Source organism: Zeugodacus cucurbitae, chromosome 4 (genome assembly GCF_028554725.1).
Source record: "Zeugodacus cucurbitae isolate PBARC_wt_2022May chromosome 4, idZeuCucr1.2, whole genome shotgun sequence".
In the NCBI taxonomy this organism is placed as follows: domain Eukaryota; kingdom Metazoa; phylum Arthropoda; class Insecta; order Diptera; family Tephritidae; genus Zeugodacus; species Zeugodacus cucurbitae.
The window spans coordinates 60,706,606-60,726,652 of NC_071669.1; the positions used below are offsets into that span (position 1 = coordinate 60,706,606).

Genomic DNA, 20,047 nt, shown 5'->3' on the forward strand with positions numbered 1-20,047 from the left:
GTTGAGGTTTTTAAGGAAATAAGTTTTATAACATACCATTATCTCTTGCGCCAAAAAAACGAAAAAAAAAACAAGCAAAAGTAGGAACAAAAATGCAATGATACTTCTAATGAACTTATACGTATGGTTTGTCATGATAGCTTAATTCGAGATCTCTAAATGTTAGCTCCAATACTCTTTTATCCATAAAATTGCGAACGGAAGATATTAACTTTTTATTGAGATCATCTTCATAAAAATTTGTAGTTATTACGGTAAAGCAAGCAACTTTTTATGGGAAATACGTCTCATTATATGATTTTCTTGCATAAAAATCGAAATCTGATAGCATAATCCCAACTGTGTTCTTTCATCAATGTTCCATAAGTAAGTATGAGTTCTAACTTAAAACCCATCATAAGTTGGTTTTTTAGTATTCTTTTGATAATAACAAAATTTTAGTTCTGCCATTACTTGTAACTATTTTTATTTTGCACATTTTCTTTCCAAGGCTGTAGACATAATGAACAATTATTTTTTTAAGGCAGCGCCACACAAAGCTTAAGCTTAGACAACCTTCGATACGTAGTGATGGTAGGTAGAAGGTTAACACGCAAGGTATTAGATTGCCTTGGAAACTACGGATATAGACATATATGTATGTACTTAAGCGTATATATTACGGTTTCTATGTTCTTATTAGAAACACATATATATTATATACATAGTCTAGCACACATGGTTTAGTCTTAGCTCCTTAGCTATACTGTCATAGACGTACATATATATAAAGTATCTATATTAAACTGCAGTTGAACTATCTATTTTTATTGCTGACGACATTTAAAATTGAACGTGAAGCTCAAAATAGAATTTCAACTATAATATAAAAAAGTTTAAAAGTCATGGAACACGCTCATTGGAGTAAACTAAATGGTTGCTAAGAAATTAAAAAATATAAATTAGTACAAAATAAATATAGATAAAAACTTATTTTTTTAGAAAAGTTCACTGAGAGATGAGAAGATAAATAACTTTGATAACACACGCTATTGTGACGTCACTGAAATATCAGCTGATTGTCAAATTTACTTTAAAACACCTGAAAACACCAGATATTGATAGTGAAGCTAGAGACAAACTTACTGGATATCCATACACCTTCTTACCCTCTCTTAATGGAATGTACTGAAGACTTATTTCAAAATTCTGTTAAAATATAAATATTTATAAACTGGTCTCTCCACTAAAGTCGGTATCAATAAACAGTTAAACTTTTAGTAAACGTCCTTTATATTATAATTCACACACCGTTCATGAGTTGATGGATTATGCCAACAACGAGATATTATAGAACAAAAATTGATATATTTTTAAAACAATTCCTAGAGGCATACCCAAATAATATTGATTAAAAATATCCGCACGTGTTCAGCACCGTAATCCACTGCATGCCGTTAATGATGTTGTGGGTGCAATCAAGTATGACATATGACATAAAAACTGCTAAATATTCTACTAAATGACAGCAGACAAAAAAGGTAAAAAATACAGTAAACTTGACTAGAAAGCGAGGTATGACGCGACTCAGAGACCCATAAAACCATATTATGCAACGCAGACAATTTAACAGCTATTTTTACAAACATTAAATTCGTATAACAACAACAACAACAACAACAAGCGTAGGCTTCAAATTAAGGTGCCCCCGAAAACGTGAATAAATTTTTATTTGCTTAATTATTTTCTTTATTTTTATTTTTGTTTTGTTTTCATTTACTTTCTTCCACTTTTACGCTGTTACCATATCTGGTGTGAAGTAGCGAAAGAAAATAATAAAAAACTTAAAACCAAAACAAACAAATAATGTAGCACTAAAATAACAGTCAGCAGGAAAGTAATTAGAAACCGTCAATGACGTGATCGATTGCGTGAAGTTTTGCGCGCCTGCTTAACGACAATGTAAATACGTAATGATCATTAAGAAAATGCGAAAACGTATTAATTGGCGTACGGCTAGGCAAGTTACTTAGTTCGATAACTGCGATATTTTTGGTACATTTGATACTTTGTACTTTGTTATTGTTGGGTATTTTGGGGTATGTATTGTAGCATAAAACCTGCTTTTATCGAAGAAAATTAGATTAATGAGTTTTTATGCTTGTCAAACAGCTGAAAGTATTTTGAGAAATTTCTATTCAAAGAAACAGTATTTTCCTGATTTTTTTAATATCAGTGAGTATGTACATATGCTAGTTATGGAGCGCTGTAATCGATCAATTCTGGTCTTCGATCTTTTTTTTTGCATATTTTGAAAGTTTAGACTTTCAAAAATATGACCTTGGAAGGATTTCTCAAAATTCGAGGACGAGCGGTATCCTAAACTTTAACTGCGTTTTTCTCGAAACTATTTTTGTGGTGGTTGACATGTTATCTCAACTACTACTGAAACTCAACTCAACTTCTACTGAACCGATTCCTTTGAAATGTGGTATATATCTTCTTTATACAATGCTCTATCGTGTCTGCCTTGGATTTGCAAAAATTTTGATTTGAAAAATCATTTTTAAAAAAATTGGAAAAGGACGAAAAAAAATCGGGTAAAAAAAAAGTCGACGCCATTTTTTTTTTTTTTTTAAATGGTCAACCCGATAACGACATCCTTGCTAATCTTCTTGTTTTTTGTGTGTTTAGATCTCTACAAGGGTTGAAATTACGTTAACCAGGATGCACCGTTTTGTGTTAAAGCCCCCACTCCACCGGACCGTATCTCGACGAATTTTGGTTTTTTTTTTTTGCAATTTTTTTTTATATTATTAAAATGTCAATAAAAAACATAGACAAAAATGGATAGTAAAAATGTTTACCAATATTGGAATTTATAAAAAAAGGAAATTAGAGGAAGGAGGAATTTAGAGAAGAGAGAGTAGAAATTTTGCTATTAAAAATTTTCAGCTGTCAAAATTATACCAAAAAAAGAACTACAAACAACACTTTCAATATAAAAATTAGTAAATTAGAAAATCTAACTTCAAGTTACTTTACCATTATACTTTGTGTAAAGCAAATCGAACAAACAACTGGTATAAATCGAAGAGACTGGCATAATCAAATACTAACTGCTCTTACTAAGAGATTGTTCCACATTTGGGAGGAATTCCATACTCTCTTCTATTGAATGCAACTGGTGGCTCTTCGGAGATGTATTTGTTAATTATTATGTAGGATCAACAGATTTTAAATTTCTCCCTCGAATTTCTATTTTGCTATAAATATAAACTTTTTAATAACTCCAAAGTCGTGCGAATTACTTGATTAAATATTTCAGTTTCTGCATCAAAGAGATTTTATTTCATGACCTTCGTTTTGCATCAACTATGTTAAGTTCATGAGATATTTTTTAAGTTTTTCAAGCGAAAGGTGATAGCCAAAAGATTCAATGAAAGGCTTCGTAAGCTTTGAAGATCATAAAACTTACTCAAGAGATTACTAATTCCACGTTAATATAGATATCTGTTACAACGCCTGGCAGTATGCTATGAAAATCGTAATAGTCTCTACTTATCCGTATGTCTACAACAAATATCAACTTTTAGCATTTCAGTTAGGAATAAGAGTCAGTTTTGACCTAATAACCATATCCAAAAATCATTATTAACTACATTTACTTGGGTGAGAAAAACGTGAGCAGCATTCAAAAAGTGTTAAGTAAATGACACATACATAACCCATGCATTCATGTATTATATATGTATTGATTAATGACCAACCACATGAATGAATGAACAAATGAATGAATGAAAAGCTGAACAATTGAAGCTGCGGGTGATTAACCTCTTCTATTAGCTGCTTATCGCCAAATGACGATTGAGTGTACAAAAGCAGATAGTGTCTAGCAGGAAGGTATTATAGATAAGTAGGTAGATGGTTTTGATTTGGAAGCGGTCATTGTCTGCCGGTCTGCCAGTCTGTTGTCTATTTGCGCTTAAGTAGCAGCGGCGACGTTTCAGCTACGCATCGGTCGTTATATATTTATATACGTGCCTTTGCTTTTTGTAAACAATCTCTTCAAAGCTTGAATGCTTCAACGAAAATTGAATAATTGTTTTTGAGTTGTGGGTGTTAGGATGCAAATGCATTCTCGCCAGCACAGACGGTTTATCTCTTTGGCTTTTAAGCAGACTTACAAGTCTAATTGCGCATATTTTTTTTTATTTACACGAATGTACAAAGTAAGTGCATTATATGAAGGCATAAAGAATGCAGTTGTTTAATGGTCTACCAATATACATACACAAGTATATATGTATGTTTGTATTTAGAGAACCGTTGCATTTGTTTGGTGCATTTAATAGCTTTGTATGGCGGTGTATTTCCGTAAATAATTCATCTCACATTGCACATAATAGAACTGCTTGTATGTGTGTATATATGTATATAAATAGCTGCTCACTTGTATATAAGTATATAAATTTGTATTTAACACATTATGCTATTAGTCAGCTCATTTTACAACATACTCACTTGCCTCTAAAAGTGTTTATTTTTCATTTTATTCTATTTTTTTCACTCACGATAGATGTATTTTGTTTTTATTTAACTGTGTACTAAGCATCCTGAAAATCTGTATTACCGACAAACGGTTTTCTATATACATTAATGCATGCATTCAACTGCTATATGACTTCCATATGCTTGTATGCATTTAGAAATACATATTTATTTATGATAAACATACATATAAGGTGACGACTGACTTTTAATTACTCAATGAAGTCAGGTTTTCAATTTCAATCGTTCAACGAAGTGTAGCTGCAGCTTTACTTAGTATAAATACAGACATATTTTCATACAAATGTACATCTGTATAAACAAACAAACGTTCTGATATTGTGCCTTATCGATTTCGATCTTTATTTGGCTTAAAGCAGGCGCACTTTATTTATGTTTGTTTATAATGCAATGTAAACCAACAAACTTCTAACTCAAAATATTATCTTTTAGTAATTTGTTGTTATTTCAAAGTTTATTATAGTCGAGCCTTTTTAGGTCATTAAGTGGATGACTTTAAAATGAAGATATGTAAGTTAATAGAACATAAAGAAATATTAACCAAATTGGAGAATTTTTCACTTTTGTTTTTGAATGTAATGGTTTTGAGGAAAAACAACTCAACTAAATTAGGCGCAGAAACATTACATATTCATAATAATATTTGTTGTCCACGCATATCAATTAAGTAATTTAACAAAAGCACAAAATTGTTGTAAACTATATGAACTATATCTATAAAGCACTAATTGAAATCACACAAAACATTCAAGTTCAATCAGCGCGCATTGTCATACAAATTACTTAATTTTTACTTTGTCAACACCTCTTGTTCACTTTTGAAATTTTTATCATTCACACTTTCAATTAACTCAGTTGATCTTTATAACCATTCAAATCACTTAGTCGTCAAGATCAAACGCTGTTTTCTTAAAAAACTTCACAATTCCTCAATAAAAATCTTAATGTGTGATCCATTAATGCTTTGACTAAGCATTTTACAGTCATTCACCGATATTTACATACGCGCTTAAGCTCACTTTTAGTTTCAGTCAAGTTTCTCTTCATAAATTTCAATTTTTTTATTATGCATATATTATTGCCATCAATTTCATGGTGACCGACCTATCTTAAGGCACAGCAGCAGCTAAGAAAGCGCAAGTAAGTAAGAAATAAGAAAAGTAAAGTAAACAAACCATCTATCTTTCATTATAAAATATGCAAATTCATGCAAATTGTTTCTCTGCTTTTAGGTCTTCCACAAAAATGAAAGCCAATTAACAGGGCAAAATGAGCAATTAAACTAAAATTATGCATTTTGCTATGCTTGAAACTATAAATTCTATGGGGAACGCCAGTTGTTGTAGAGTTAAAATGGGTTTAACTTTATGCGTGTATAAATTATGCGTTTACCAACAAATTGAGAGGTGTGAGTGGGTGGGCTTTTAAAACTTGAAATTATATAATCTTATAATAATTATGCTAGATGTTATGTAATTAAAGTAGGCGCAATTTGAAGACTTAATTAGCATATTGTTTAAAAAATTGTTCATAAAGCTATCAAAACAAACAAAACAAAAATTTAAACCAACTTATCAGGAATGCATGAGTCGCATAAATTATTTTAAAATATAAACATCAAGCCGTTTAAGATAAAATTTAGCAACGCCATGTGTTAATATGCATATATGTATTTTGCTTAAAATCTCACATTTCCAGTTGCATTCCAACAGATTTCACTTTTAACAAAATCTAAATTAAGCACGGTTTCAGGTTTAATTGTTAAAAATAATGAATTCCCGGCATGTGCAATTATAGAATTTATTGTTAACTGTTTGTTTTTACGTAATCCATAAAAAAACATATAATTTGACTGTTCAAACAATTGTGCATACACGGAATTTGATAAATGGATATTCAAACTGTTAAAATACATAAAACTTTGCGTGAATTAAAGAGAAGTAATTTTAGAGTAACCACAATTTAAAGGAGGAGTTATTTGTTATTATTCTTTGACTGAAAATACTAGAATTTTTTAGGAGAATCCCCGATGTGTTCTACATACAACCAACTAAACTACTCAAAAGTTGCAAAAAATTACAATTTTCAGCAAAATTTTAAATTATAAGTTGCCTCTAACATTTCAAAGAATGTAGTAACACCGATAAAAATATTTGCATAAACTTTTAAACAACAAAAAACTACAATTTAAAAAAAATGTTGTTACTAACCTTAAACTTTCTGATAACGCCGATGATTTATGCACACACACGCATTTATTGGTTTGCAAGGGCGGTAGCTTTTAAAGCGAGTTTGCAAAATGCTTTACACAAGTAATCAGCGCTGAATAATACAAATGCACTATCAAGCGTTTTACATATTTCTTGGCTGCATTTTCAATTGATTTTAATTGTTGTAATGCTATTCGTATTTGTTGATATGCACATGTATGAACTGCAGACGCGATTTCTTAAAAACAATTGTACTTTTTAATTGTTTAAAAACCTTTCAATTGAAGCAAATAAATTTATAGTTTCAATTTGCTTGAAATACGCTAGTGCTGAGCCACCTTCTACGTTTTATCGAGCAATATAAAAAATGCTCTACTTTTTCACTTAATTTTTGTTTTACACTTTTATGGTCATAAAAACGGTGGAACTTCGTTCAGCAATACAATATGCGCTGCCAGCTGTGTTTTTACCCGCACCGCACCAAGCCACAACGACCCTTGTTTTGGTCAGCGATGCGAATCGCGAAATTAATGTACACACACGTATGTATGTAAGTATGTATTGGTTAGATATTCAAAATTGTAAGCTCCACAGCCGGTTGCATTCTACGCCCTTTACGAACTATTTTCAGTACTAACGAGTATTAGTTAAAATTCTATGTATAAAATGTTTGAATATAAAATATGATATGCTTTTTTCGGCAAACACTTTTCCACTTTGTTAGCTAAACTATTTTATATTGCAAGCTACGCGCCGATATTTAATAATTCAAAAACAAATATGCGAACTCGCGTACACACCACCTTCTCCAGCAAACGTTTTAACTTGACTCGTTCGTAGTAGACTCACAGCACAAAAGGGAATTCAAAATGTTCGTTTCAACTGCTGCCTCTTCAACCACAGACGCAGCCAAACCAGACGTCGTTTGTTTTCATTTGGCATTTATAAACGTACGTACATAAATGTGGATATATTTGTATGTAGCCGCTACCACAACGTACTCTTGCTGCTGACAACTCACTTCAATGCCCCATTCCACAGCTGTTTGTTTGGAGCTGCAATAGCTACCACCAATTGGCTGCTCTCTGCGTTAGCGTTCTTCGTACCTACCGGCTTGCACCTTCGTTTGCTGCAACGAATCAACAAATGTGTGGAACCGGCGTCCCGTATACAACGTTTGGGTTTATGTGTTTTGTACAAAGAGTAAATTTACGTTGGCGCACTCGGCTCTTTGTTTTTAAATGTCAATCGTGATTTCGGCGCGTTTTGTTTTGAATATTTAAGCTTTGTTCTCTGTTTGCATTTTATCCAATCAGTTATTGTATGTTGCTGTGTGTTGACATTTATCGTCAAGTTGTTTGCAATTGCAATCGACACAGAGTTGTATTGGTTGCTATTGGAATGCATTGGGTTCCACAAGCAGCCAAATGAAAACAAACACCTTTTCTGATTTTATTTTTTTTGATTCTCCAAACACACGTATCAAATATAATTAATGCTAAGCAAATTTGTTTTATTTACTATATTTATTTATAATTCTCGCTATATCTGATGTGTTTCAAATTACTTTGTGAACATAAAAAGCAGAACAAAATTAAAAATATGGCAATATCTGTGTTTGTTTTCATTCTACTCCATTGACGTTAAAGCACTCAGTGGCTATCTCTTTTCAACATTCAATAAGAAAGACTGCACTGGAAACCAAATTAGTTTTGTTGGTTCTGCATTCAGTAGAGGAATTTATGTTGTTTATTGGTTTATAAATGCGCGCTTAATTTTATTTAAATATTTCGAAATGGATCCAAATAATATGCTCTTCCGATTGGAAGAGCTTACTGCTGAAAAATTGTACGAGGAATACGGCATAAGCAAAGAACAACGTATGAAAAATCCGGGATTGTATAAAATGTTCGTCGAAGATTTTGTGAGTATTAACACCAAAATTATAAGAAAATTATGAATACAAACAAACCTAATAATTAACGAAATTTCGATAGATACCTACACGTGAAGATCTCGAGCGTAAAATTGATGAAGAAAAGCTGAAAGAACTGTGTCTACGTTTACCATGTCGCGTTTTAATGCATCGTTGGAATCCTGTACAAGACTTTGTCAATCAATTCACACGTCAAGGACGCATTCAACGTTGGACCAAAGAAAAAACACAAAAACTACTTGTAAAAGCGGTAAATCGACATAGAAATGTGTGCTTATACAGTGATGATGAAATACGCAAAGAACGCGAGAGAGAATGGTGTGAAAGAAAAAAAGAAAATTTAATGCTTTTAGATGTTTGGGAATACGACCGACAGCTGGAGTTGCAAAATGAGCAATCCGAAGAAGAACAACGCAGCAATTGTAATACTGAGAATAACAATACAACTGAAAGTGCAACCACTGCAGATGACACCAAAGAAAATGCACAAACTAATGAAGTTGCTACAGCTTCAGCTATACACAATATAGAGGCTGAAATGGCGCAGTTGCATGGTTCACCAGCACTACAATCGACGCCTTCAGACATGCAGACAACAACAATAACACCTTCAGACCTGCAGACAACAACAATAACACCTTCAGATACTATGCTTATACCGCCACTTAGTCCAACTACAAATTTAAATCCAGCAGATTACACAACCAACAATATTTTGCCACAAAGTCAAGTGCAACCTATTTCGCTACCCAGCACGCAAAATACCGAAGAGCTTGCTGGTAGAGAATATGTGGAAATGGTGCAACAAATTGGTGTTAATGAACCACCTAGATTAGAAGATTTTATTAATGTTAATACGGAGTCAATGCCATTAGAAGATTCAACAACAATTGGTTCAGAAGACGTATTTGACGGTGAATGCACGCCACCATATTATGAATTCAACACACATGTTTCAATGACATCAACACAATCGCCGACTGCTAAGTAATTTGTTATGTGTACCTAATATATATAATGTTTAAGTTTGAAATGAATTATTTTTATGTTTGTGAAATGGAATGGACAAGAAAAACAACAAAAAAATAAAAATTTAAATGTGCTTGTTTAAAAGTAAAGCTGTTATGTTTTTGAAAGTGTGAATTGCAAGCAGCGCTGCGTATAGTACACAGATTATATATTTCACATGTAGGCAGAATAAAAACACAATTTTGTAAACTTGTTCCGAAAAAGGTTAACTTTTATTAATACATGAGTATTACGGTTTGCTGCTCGTAATTAATAGTCGTGGGGAGGGGAAACAGCATTTCTTTTTGTTAAACAATATGTAGCTGCATAACGCATAACAGAATAAACGAATTTCATTTTAACTTAAATTATACATTTTCTATAGATGTATATAAGCATTCGCTATTACAATTAGTTTATGTAAAACCATATCGTATTTATTTGTAAACTGTGTAAGCGTGTTTTTGAAAACTTATTTGCTAAATATGTTTCTCAAATGGCACAGTTATCTATACATTTGTCATTTTCAGGCTTTGTAGGTTGTAGGTTTTAAGCGTTACTCAAGTTTGTTCGTGTTGAGGTGGTGGTTGTGGCTTAAATTGATACGGCCAAAATTTGCTTGATGGTTTCACTTGAGCTATATAGCTGTTTGATTGCAAAAAAAAAACGAAACAAAAAATTATATATACAGTTATCGTAAATATGGATTTTTCATTTTGATTTCAAATAACTTTTTTGTATTTAAATTTTTTTAAATGTGTAGGTGCTTTAACTGGTTGTTTGCTGCTGTTAGTGGCATTTAAAAAAAGTACTTAACTAACGCATCTAACTACTCTGCTGTTGATGGTTGCTAAATGTCGATATTTTTCTTTTATGAATTTTAAGGTTATGGTAGTTATTTATTTTTGTAGTTTATTTATTACATACATTTATGTATTTATATTGGTGTATATGAGAATTTAAATATCTGTGAACAGTTGCGAGGTGATATTTCTTAAGCCGATTTACTTGTGTTTTATATATATATATTCTGTAAAATAAGTACGCGGAAATTCTCATAACAAAATTGTATTTAAACATGTAAGGAAAGGCTAAGGTCGGGTGCAACATTTTATACTCTCACAATATATTGATGTAATTTTATTAAGATAACACACAATTTGACCCATATATTCGGTATAAATTCCAATAGGATAACGGAAATCATCGTATATAGAATATATGATGCGGTATTCGCCGTTGCCAATGTTCTGAGGACCGTAAATCTTGCGTAAAATTTGGCTAAGATATTTCACATATTAATCGATTTATAAGGTATAAAGCTTACCGTATTTTTGAAACCCTATAATTAGGTATAGGGGAGCTAGCGGAAGTTAAGACCCGATTTTAACCAGTTTTGGTACAGAGACACACCAAATACATTGGTTCCTGATGTACATATATTTCAAAAAGTGAAGGAATCAGATGTAATACAAAATTGAGTTATATGGGAAGTAGGAGTGTTTGTGATCCGATTTCGATTTTTTATCTGTGTCATTAGGATGTCAATAAAATATTCAGGGTTGTTGTGGAATCTGATAGTGGTCGGTGTCAAAATTCAAACCGACAAAAAATTCGGCTTCGTGTCATGAATCCTTATATTATTGCTTCTAAGTTCGAATCAGAAATCTTATTGGTTTTAGGTGTCATAGAAATCAATTTTATCGGTTTAACTATCAGATACAAACCGAGTGCTTCAGAGCTGACAGATTTGAGATATTTTGTTCAAATTTATTTTGACTTCCCGTTAAAGTTACTCACTGTAATTATATGATTAAAATTCCAAAAAAAAATCAGATGATCCGAATGTTGGTTTTGCTTATATCCTAAAAGATGAAAATCCAATCAGATTCTGTGACACAATTGAAAATCAGAATTGGTGTGCCATTCTGATATTCAGCAAATCTGTCACAACATCCCTGATTATATACCGAATGTCATTGAAATCGGTCGAGTAGTTTCTGAGATATGGTTTTTGGCCCATATGTGGTTTCTGACGTCCATTTCCCATTAAAAAAAAAAACATGCTTGCAGCTTCCTTCCGCCATTTTTTTTATAAAATTTAGCGTTTTTGATGTTTTCCGTTAGTGAGTTAATGCACTTTTAGTGATTTTCAACATAACCATTGTGTGGGAGGTGGGCGTGGTTATGATGTGTACCAAGTTTTATCAAGATGTCTTAATTTTTACTCAAGTTATTCGTTGCAAGGACGGACGGACGGACAACTCGTCTCGTCATCCTGATCATTTTGATATACATAATCTATCCTATCCTATATCCTATATCTAACTCCTTTAGTTTTGGGTGTTACAAACAACCGTTATGTGAACAAAACTAAAATACTTTCTTAGCAACTTTGTTGCGAGAGTATAAAAAGCGCCACAGTATGACAGATAAGTAAAAGTGTATGTATAAAAAAAGTAAAAAAAAATCTTTAGATATGATTTTAAGGGATTTAGCAGTTTATCACTTGAAAACTATTAATTTGTTATACAAAAATTGAAATGATTCAACATGGGGGTAATCTTTAGTTTTTTTTCTTTTGATTTTAGAATTACTCTTTAGGTATATTTTATGAAAAAAAAAATACAAAAATGTTTTCAAAATAATTTTTAAATCAAAAATTTATATAAACATTTATATATTTTTATTTTAATATAATGTCCTGCCGACTAATGTGTAATAATAAATATTGTTAGCTTATGTAAAAGTGCATATAATAAAAAACACATACATATATATTAAATATTATTAGCAATTGCTGTGTTAGTACAAAAAATGATTTCCGGCAAAATTTCGAATTTTCATAATTTTTTTTTGCGATTTAGACATTTTTTTTTAGTAATTTTAATTGTTTTACTAAAGTTTTTTTTTTGCATTATTTGGCATGAGCAATACAATTTCATTTATTTAGCAGCAAATTGAATGCATAAATATATTAATTATTTTTATTTGTTAAATCTAGCGTTTAGTTGCACAATATCAATTCGTAAAGTGATTATAAAAAATATGGTTAATATTAATTTTTGGAGTCGTACAAAAATGCCACATATTTATACATTACATATATTTACAATTAGTTCATCGTACACATATATATATTAATATTACTAAAGTATTAGAGCTTAATGCACACACAGACACAAACAACTTAACATATATGTACATACATAATGAGAGAGTTAAACTAATTAGTTTCACTTATACATATACGAACATACTTAAACAAATACAAATACTTATGCTTTTAACTTTATAAACTATAATTAGTGACTAACTAAACTCGCTTATTTATATGAAATGCATTTAAAACCGAACGAGCAACTAATTTCAGCGATTTTCCGTGCAGTTAGTGGGTGTACAGGATTACATATGCCTGCCTGGCTGTATGTATGTATGCATGTATGGATGTATTTATGGTAGTTCCACTCGAACAACGTCCGGTTAGTAGCATTTATAACGTTTCACACTCACCCATCGTTCAGTTTGCGTCGGCGTGCCACGGCGCTATTCTTAATGATTTCCGATATTTCACGACCGCCCGAACTTTCACCTTCCGACGTCGAAGCGATTGTGTCGCCGCGTAAACCGGCCACACCGCCACCAACGCTCGTCGACGTCGGTGGACGGCCCAAATTCGAGAGATTACGCACGAGACTCACGGCATCGTCGTGTTGTGGTGCACCAGCGGCTGTTGTTGCTGTTACACCACTGGCTTGCTCATCTAGCACACGATTGGCGTTGTGCGTCGTGGCCGATTTGCGTAGATTCGAGACGGAAGCGTGTGTGGAGCTTTTCAGCCGATTTTTCAATTCGGAACTCAAGTCCATGGGCATAAAGCCGACACCAATCGATTTTGATTTGAGTATGCCTTTTGGTGGTTCGAATGCCGATTTGGTTGATGGCAATTGAGCAGCAGCTGTGTGGAAGAGATTAATGGAAAAGTTGGGTTAGTTAATTTATTTAATTTTATTTTTAAAATTTCAAATGTTTTTGTTGTATGTGCTTCAGCAAAGATAGATAATTTGTTGACAAACCGCAATTAATAGAACGCATGCGCTGTTATTTACAAACAAAAAGAAGAGAAAAATTAAAGAAAAAATTTATAACGGAAAATAATTAAAAAAATAAAATTTAATACTCACATTTATGTATGTTTGTTTATATTTTTTAGACGCAAACAAAAGTGTTAGAAGCATTCATCAGTTCAGCAATTTTGCATTCACGAATAATTAATATAGATTTAATATGCCATAAAGTTTATCATAATATTTCTTGGTTAAACAAATTAAAAATTAAATTATAATACGCAAAAAATAAATAAATTAATATTTTAAAATCAAAAATGTTGGATAAAATAATTTTTAATAAAATAAAATTAAATTAAATAAAACAAAATAAAATAAATTAAATAAAGTAAAATAAAATAAAATAAAATAAAATAAAAAAATTAATTAATAAATAAAATAACTTATTATATTATTTATTATTATTGTAAAAAATTTTACTATTAAATAAAATAAAAAAAATTTAATTTAATTGAAAATATAATAAATAAATAAAATAACTTATTATACCATTTACTATTATTGTACAAATTTTTACTAATAAATAAAATAAAAAAATAAAAAATAAGATAAGATAAAAAATAAAATAAATTAAATGTAAAATAAATAAATAAAATAACTTATTATATCATTTACTATTTGTACATATGTTAAATAATAAAATATACATTTTACAAATTATTAAACGGTAAAAAATTCAAAAATAAATGTTTAAAATATTTAAAAAATTTTACATAAACACCTGAGACGAGTACAATAAGAGATGAGTTCTAAACAGGGGCTGTAGAAAATATAAGATATATCTCAAATATTTTCGGTGAAGGCTGAATAGGGTAATAGTCCTTGAGTTGACTATAGTGGCAACGAAGTATTAGATCGCTTCTAATGAAATTAAATAAAAAATGGCTTTGTTAAGCATTTTTAAATATCGCTCGAGATAATTTCGACATTATAGATTCAATAGATTATTTATTTAAATTTTTTTGTTAACCAAGAGAAAGTAGCTACCTCATTGCAATTTACAAACATTTTGGTTTATTTTTTAATTTCGGTTTTATATTTAATTATTTTTGGATCATCTTGCAAAAAAATTTCTTTTTTCATTTTTTTTTTTTTTTTTTGATAAACCCTTTCTAAGTTCACAATATTTAATTTTCTTTTATAATTCAACTACTATTTTATTTATTTTACAATTTTATATTTTAATTGATTTTACTTTTTTTTATTTATTTTTCAAAAATTATCTTTTTTTATTTTTCTTTGCTTTTTATTATTATTTTTTAAATATTTTTATTACTTTTTTCATATATATTTGATTATTTTTTGTATTTAATGTATAACATGTATGCATTTCCTTAGCTTAAATTTAAAAAAAAAAATACGCATTCAATATTTTCAATTGACATTTCTCATCATTTATTTTGCTCTAACATCTGCACACATTTCTGCGCCAATATATATATATGTATTCGTAAATCGTTTAATATGCACATAAAATATACAGCAGCTGCTAACTAATAATGCAGATTAATAATATTATTTATAGTAAAGTTAAATAAGAAAAGACAAAAAATGCGCATAACCTAGAAACAGCATATTTTTTCAAATAGCATAATGTATATATTTTAACAATAATAACTGTAAGCGCTTATAACGGAATGTATATATGTACGTAATAATATTTTTTTCGTACGAAAGTGTTAATTTATTTATTTAATTGTTATTTGCTATTAAAGTAAACAATTACAGTTGTAACGGTACATAACGGTATAAGTATATTTAGTTATGTTGTAATAATTGCTATTTTCAAGTGTGTGTATATATTTTATTTATTTTTTTTTAATTTAACAACATTATTAAGCAATAGCGTTAGAGAGCGCAACATAAAATAAAAAAAATTTAAAAAATAATAATTAATATATAAACAAAAAAGTGTATTTAATAAGCGTGTAAATGCATTTACATATAAACTTAATTGTTTTTTTTTATTTTAATTTAAATAATTAGTAGTTAAATCTATAAGTGTGTGTGTTAACAACAACACTGCAAAATATAATAATTAATAACGGTTGTTAAATAATTTGTTTAAATTTTTTACAGCAACGAGTTGGATTTTATTTTTGTGTTTTTGTTTGATTTTATATAATATTTGTTTTATTTAAAGTTTACAATTTTTGTTTTTTAATTTTTTTTTTACAATCGTTACTAACAGTAAATTTATAAAGTACATAGACATAACTACGAATAACCAAAAAATATATATATTTTAATAAATAGAAAATTATGAAAAAAGCGGTGAACGAACTAAATAGCAGTGACTAAAAAGAAAAAAATATTCTTGATACAAAAAAATAATTATAATAAAAAAAAATATTTTGTAGTCGATTTCGAACTCAGAAAGACAAGCAAACGCCATTAAGACAAATGAAAAAAAAAATTGAAAGCAAAAAATATTTTTGAAAATTGCCTAAAATCGACTTAAGCTGTTTTAGCCTTGTTTACATGGATTTTTGCACAAAAAAATATATAAATAAAAAAATAATGTAGTAACGGTATTAACATTGAACTTTCAAATACTCAAATGGTGTAATACGAACTTTATAAATATCATAAAAAACAGTTATTAGGCGGTATTACATAACGGTCACTAATGCCTAAACATATAAGTCAACAGTTAACGTTATTTTCAGACACTATTAATTATTAATAATTATACAAATTTTAATTACAGTTCGCTTAGCAACTCAACTCTCTTATCTCAACAATTATCTCTTTTTTTTCAATTTTCAATATTATTTTAGTTTATTAGCATTTTTATATATTTTTTCTAAGTATATTTTATTTTAGTTTAATTTTTTTTCGTTTGCTTTCTCTATTGGTTCTTAAATTCGCTCACTTTTGGAAGTTGGTATATTATTTCGCTTTTTTTTGTTAATAAATGAGTGTCATTTTACGGTATACAACAAAATTTTCACTCAAGTTCGTTTTTGATTTATTTTTTTTTTTTTCTTTCGTTTCAAGGCATAAGGCTATGTGATAATCGTTAACGATATCAATATAGATATATGAAAAAATAGAAAATAGTTTAAGAAAAATATGCGTAGCCTACAGCAACAGCAATTTGATGGAGTCGCCTGGACTTCAATTCAATTTCAATTTCGAACGCACACACTTGCTTCCACTCTAGCTACAATTGCAGAGCGCTAAAACAAGTGTTGACTTTTTTCAAAATATGTTTTCGAAAAAATTGTTTATAAAAATTTTAATTTCTTTTTTTGGAATTTTTAAAAATTAAATATGACAAAAACTCAGCCAACCAAATTACGAATTTCGTTTAATTATTTTTTGTCTTTTTTTTTAACTTTTAGTTTTTGTTTGTGTTTTATAGAATTCGCATATTGTTTTTTTTTTTCAATTTTGCAAAATGATTTAATTTTGAATTTATTAATAATTTAACAATATATATATTATAAATTTTAAATTATATTATCCTTTTGGCAAGCAACACATTTCACATTTTCGGCAAATACTTCGCACAGCCTGTTACATTTGTAGTTTATTTGCGTCTCCCGGCGCTTGCTTTTTAATTCGGCGCATGCGCACGCGCACACACTAGTCCAGCGCGTCAGGACGCGCGCTTTTTCTAACCACACTTCAACTCAACTTGCTGCCGCGCGCTATCCTCAAATGACACCCAAAAATATACGCTCGAACTCTTTGGACGCCAATTGGAACTCTTCCTTTGTCACTACAATATCCTCGAAGCGCTTGACCTCTGGCAACGGTACACCATGCGTTAAGGTCAGCGCGCGCGAGCGTAATGTACGCGTGCGCCCTGTATTCAGTGTGTCCGCGTTTGCTTGTGCGCCGTATACTTTTGTGTTGCTTGAAGTGGGCGTGAAAGTGACGTTAGTTGTATTGGCGCGTTGGCGCTTCGACATGTCGCGCCGCCTTTGCACCGCGGAGCCAGTGTTGGTCAAAGCAGTAGCGGATGAAGTTTGTGTTAGTGTTACATCGTAGGCGCACACCGAAGGCGGCGTATAGTACGGGGTATTCGAGTTACTGCGCACATTATGATTGATCGCTTCGTGTGGCGTTGCGCTGCTGCTATTCATTGCTAATGAGAGTTCGTTTGTTGCTTCCTTGGCGCTAACATGTAATTCCCCGTTTGGCGTGTGACCGAAATCAGGTGGCGGTAGTGGTGGATATTTGGTGGAACTGCGTGAGCTTAGACTGGTTTCGCTAGCGCCCACTGTGCGCGCGGCCGCCGCGTTGTTTTGTTCTTGAGCGCGTGGTGTCCGTTGATTGCCATTAACGGCTTTGTTATTGGTTGTAGTTGTTGCACACGGTTGTTGGTTACCACCGGTTGCGAGTCCAAAGTATTTGGCAAACTTATCGTCGATGATCGAGTTGCGTGGCGTTGTTGGCGCGCTGTGTACGCTGCTGCCGTTTGCTTGCGCGTTGCCATTACCATTACTATTGCCCGTGCCATTGGTCAGGGAGTGCACGGCGTGACGCTGCGCGACTGTCGACATCGTCGCGCTGCTCATGATGCGCGTAAACTTCTTGCGCATCTCGACGACAGGCGAATGCGACAGTTGCTCGGAAAGCGCGATCGATGAGGCTGTTGGCGAAAGCGCCAATAGCGGCGCGCCATTTGTATCACAATAATTATTCTCCTTGCCCGTGTCCGCTTTACTGTCCTCATTGGTTTCAATGCGCGGCGGCGGCGGCAAACTGGCATTTCCATTTTGTAGCGGCTTGCGCGGCGGTAGCGAGTTCGCATCGCGTTCACCGCCACCACCGCCGCCGCTGCCAACCGTGCCGTTGCTAACATTATTCTCGAGCGCGTTGTGTGGCGTCGACTTGTGATCGTACTTCATGCATTTGGAGTTCAACTGATGATGTTTTTGTTGCATTTGCAAACAGTTTTCGATGAACGGCGATTTGATTTTGCCGATTTTCTTTAGCGGCGCCGGTGGTGGCGCTTTGCTGTTGTCCGTCTCAATGTAACTGCCGTTTTCGCTCTCGCAAGTGTCGCTTTGCGCATAGCTGACGCACACGCCATTCTCGCTGGCGTTGCTGCTGAAACTCTGTAAGCTGTTGCGCTCATTATTGAGGAATGTGTGCGGCATCAGTAGTTTGCCGATGGTCTTCATTTTAATGCGGCGCGTAACCGGCGTCAAGGATGACGGCGATGTCGGAACCGCTGAGGTTGGCGTTGGCGCGGACATTGCCAAACGGTGCGCCAACAACGAAGGCAACAAAGTTTGCGAACTGGACTTGGTCAAAGCGATGTATGCCGACGACTCCTGCGCAGCATGCGGTATGGGCATCGCAGGCGGTGGACTTGGTGTGTGCCGCTCGCTATCCAACTGTAGCGGCGAGTCGATTTCGTTGATTGAGATGAGCTGTTGCTGATCGCAGAGTGGCGGCGAGCAGCACTCCATCGGTGTGGGTGTAACGCTGGCGCTGCTGGTGCTTGTGCTGCCACCGTTGTAACTGCTGCGCGGCGTAAAGGTGAACGAGTTGTTGTGACTGAATGAATTGGCGCTGCCGCAGCGATCGTTTGCGGTGAGGAAGCGCTGCGATGGGCTGCGCGTATACGAGCTGGACGCGCTGCGACTGGCCGCTTCGGTGAGATTGGTGAAGAAGCGTAAGCGCTCGGATACTGGCAGTGATGTGGGCTCTGATTTGATGTTTTATATATAGATTGTTGTTTTTTTTTTTGCAGAGGGTGGAAATATAAAAGAGATATTCATTAGCTTGTATATATTGTCGGCGTTTAAAGAGGACTACAGACTACCTACGTGATTTAGTTTTGTACGCATTGCAGTGCTTTGTTCTGGTTGTTGGCGTTACATTTGACACTATTTTCGTATGCATTGTTGTTGTATACTAGTTAACAGTTTCACTTTTTAATTTAGTAATGTTTTTGTTGTTGTTGCTGTGCTATTTTCAAACTACGGAGGTTTGTAAATTAACCCTTAAGTGACCAAAAACTAATTTTAATTTAAAAACTAAATTTGAAATTAATTTTATCAGTGAAATCCCCTAATTCCCGATTTTTTTAATTTAAATTTTCTTAAAAATCTTTTTTCACAAAAATCCTTAAAAAATGCTCGATTCAATTCTCAAGGCACTCTTACTCTCGTCACCATAGTAAAATCACAACTAATTTAATGAAGCATGAATACCCAAAAGATCAGCTTCCAGCTGCTTGAATTTTATCGAAA

General features: G+C 32.4%; 2 protein-coding genes across 21 annotated transcripts in view; one reads left to right on the forward strand and one right to left on the reverse strand.

Annotated features, from left to right (window-relative positions):
- The window catches only part of LOC105220753 (supervillin), a 363,739-nt gene that overhangs the window by 98,487 nt on the left and 245,205 nt on the right, over positions 1–20,047 (reverse strand). For 18 of the 19 annotated variants that reach the window (XM_054228592.1, XM_054228584.1, XM_054228583.1 and 15 more), the window contains one exon: positions 13,219–13,663. In XM_054228592.1, the coding sequence (XP_054084567.1) occupies positions 13,219–13,663 (445 nt within the window). Of the gene's footprint in view, positions 1–13,218; positions 13,664–16,944; positions 19,501–20,047 lie in introns of those variants that run through there. The other variant, XM_054228587.1, reaches the window with a different exon arrangement.
- On the forward strand, positions 8,412–10,122 carry LOC105220758 (uncharacterized). Of its 2 annotated transcripts, XM_054228606.1 has the most exons (3): positions 8,412–8,685; positions 8,759–9,305; positions 9,336–10,122. In XM_054228606.1, the coding sequence occupies exons 1-3, from the start codon at positions 8,557–8,559 to the stop codon at positions 9,686–9,688; spliced, it is 1,029 nt and encodes a 342-aa protein (XP_054084581.1). In that variant the 5' UTR covers positions 8,412–8,556; the 3' UTR covers positions 9,689–10,122. The 2 variants fall into 2 exon arrangements, with proteins under 2 accessions (XP_054084581.1, XP_011195548.1); XM_011197246.3 differs by having other exon boundaries at positions 8,415–8,685; positions 8,759–10,122.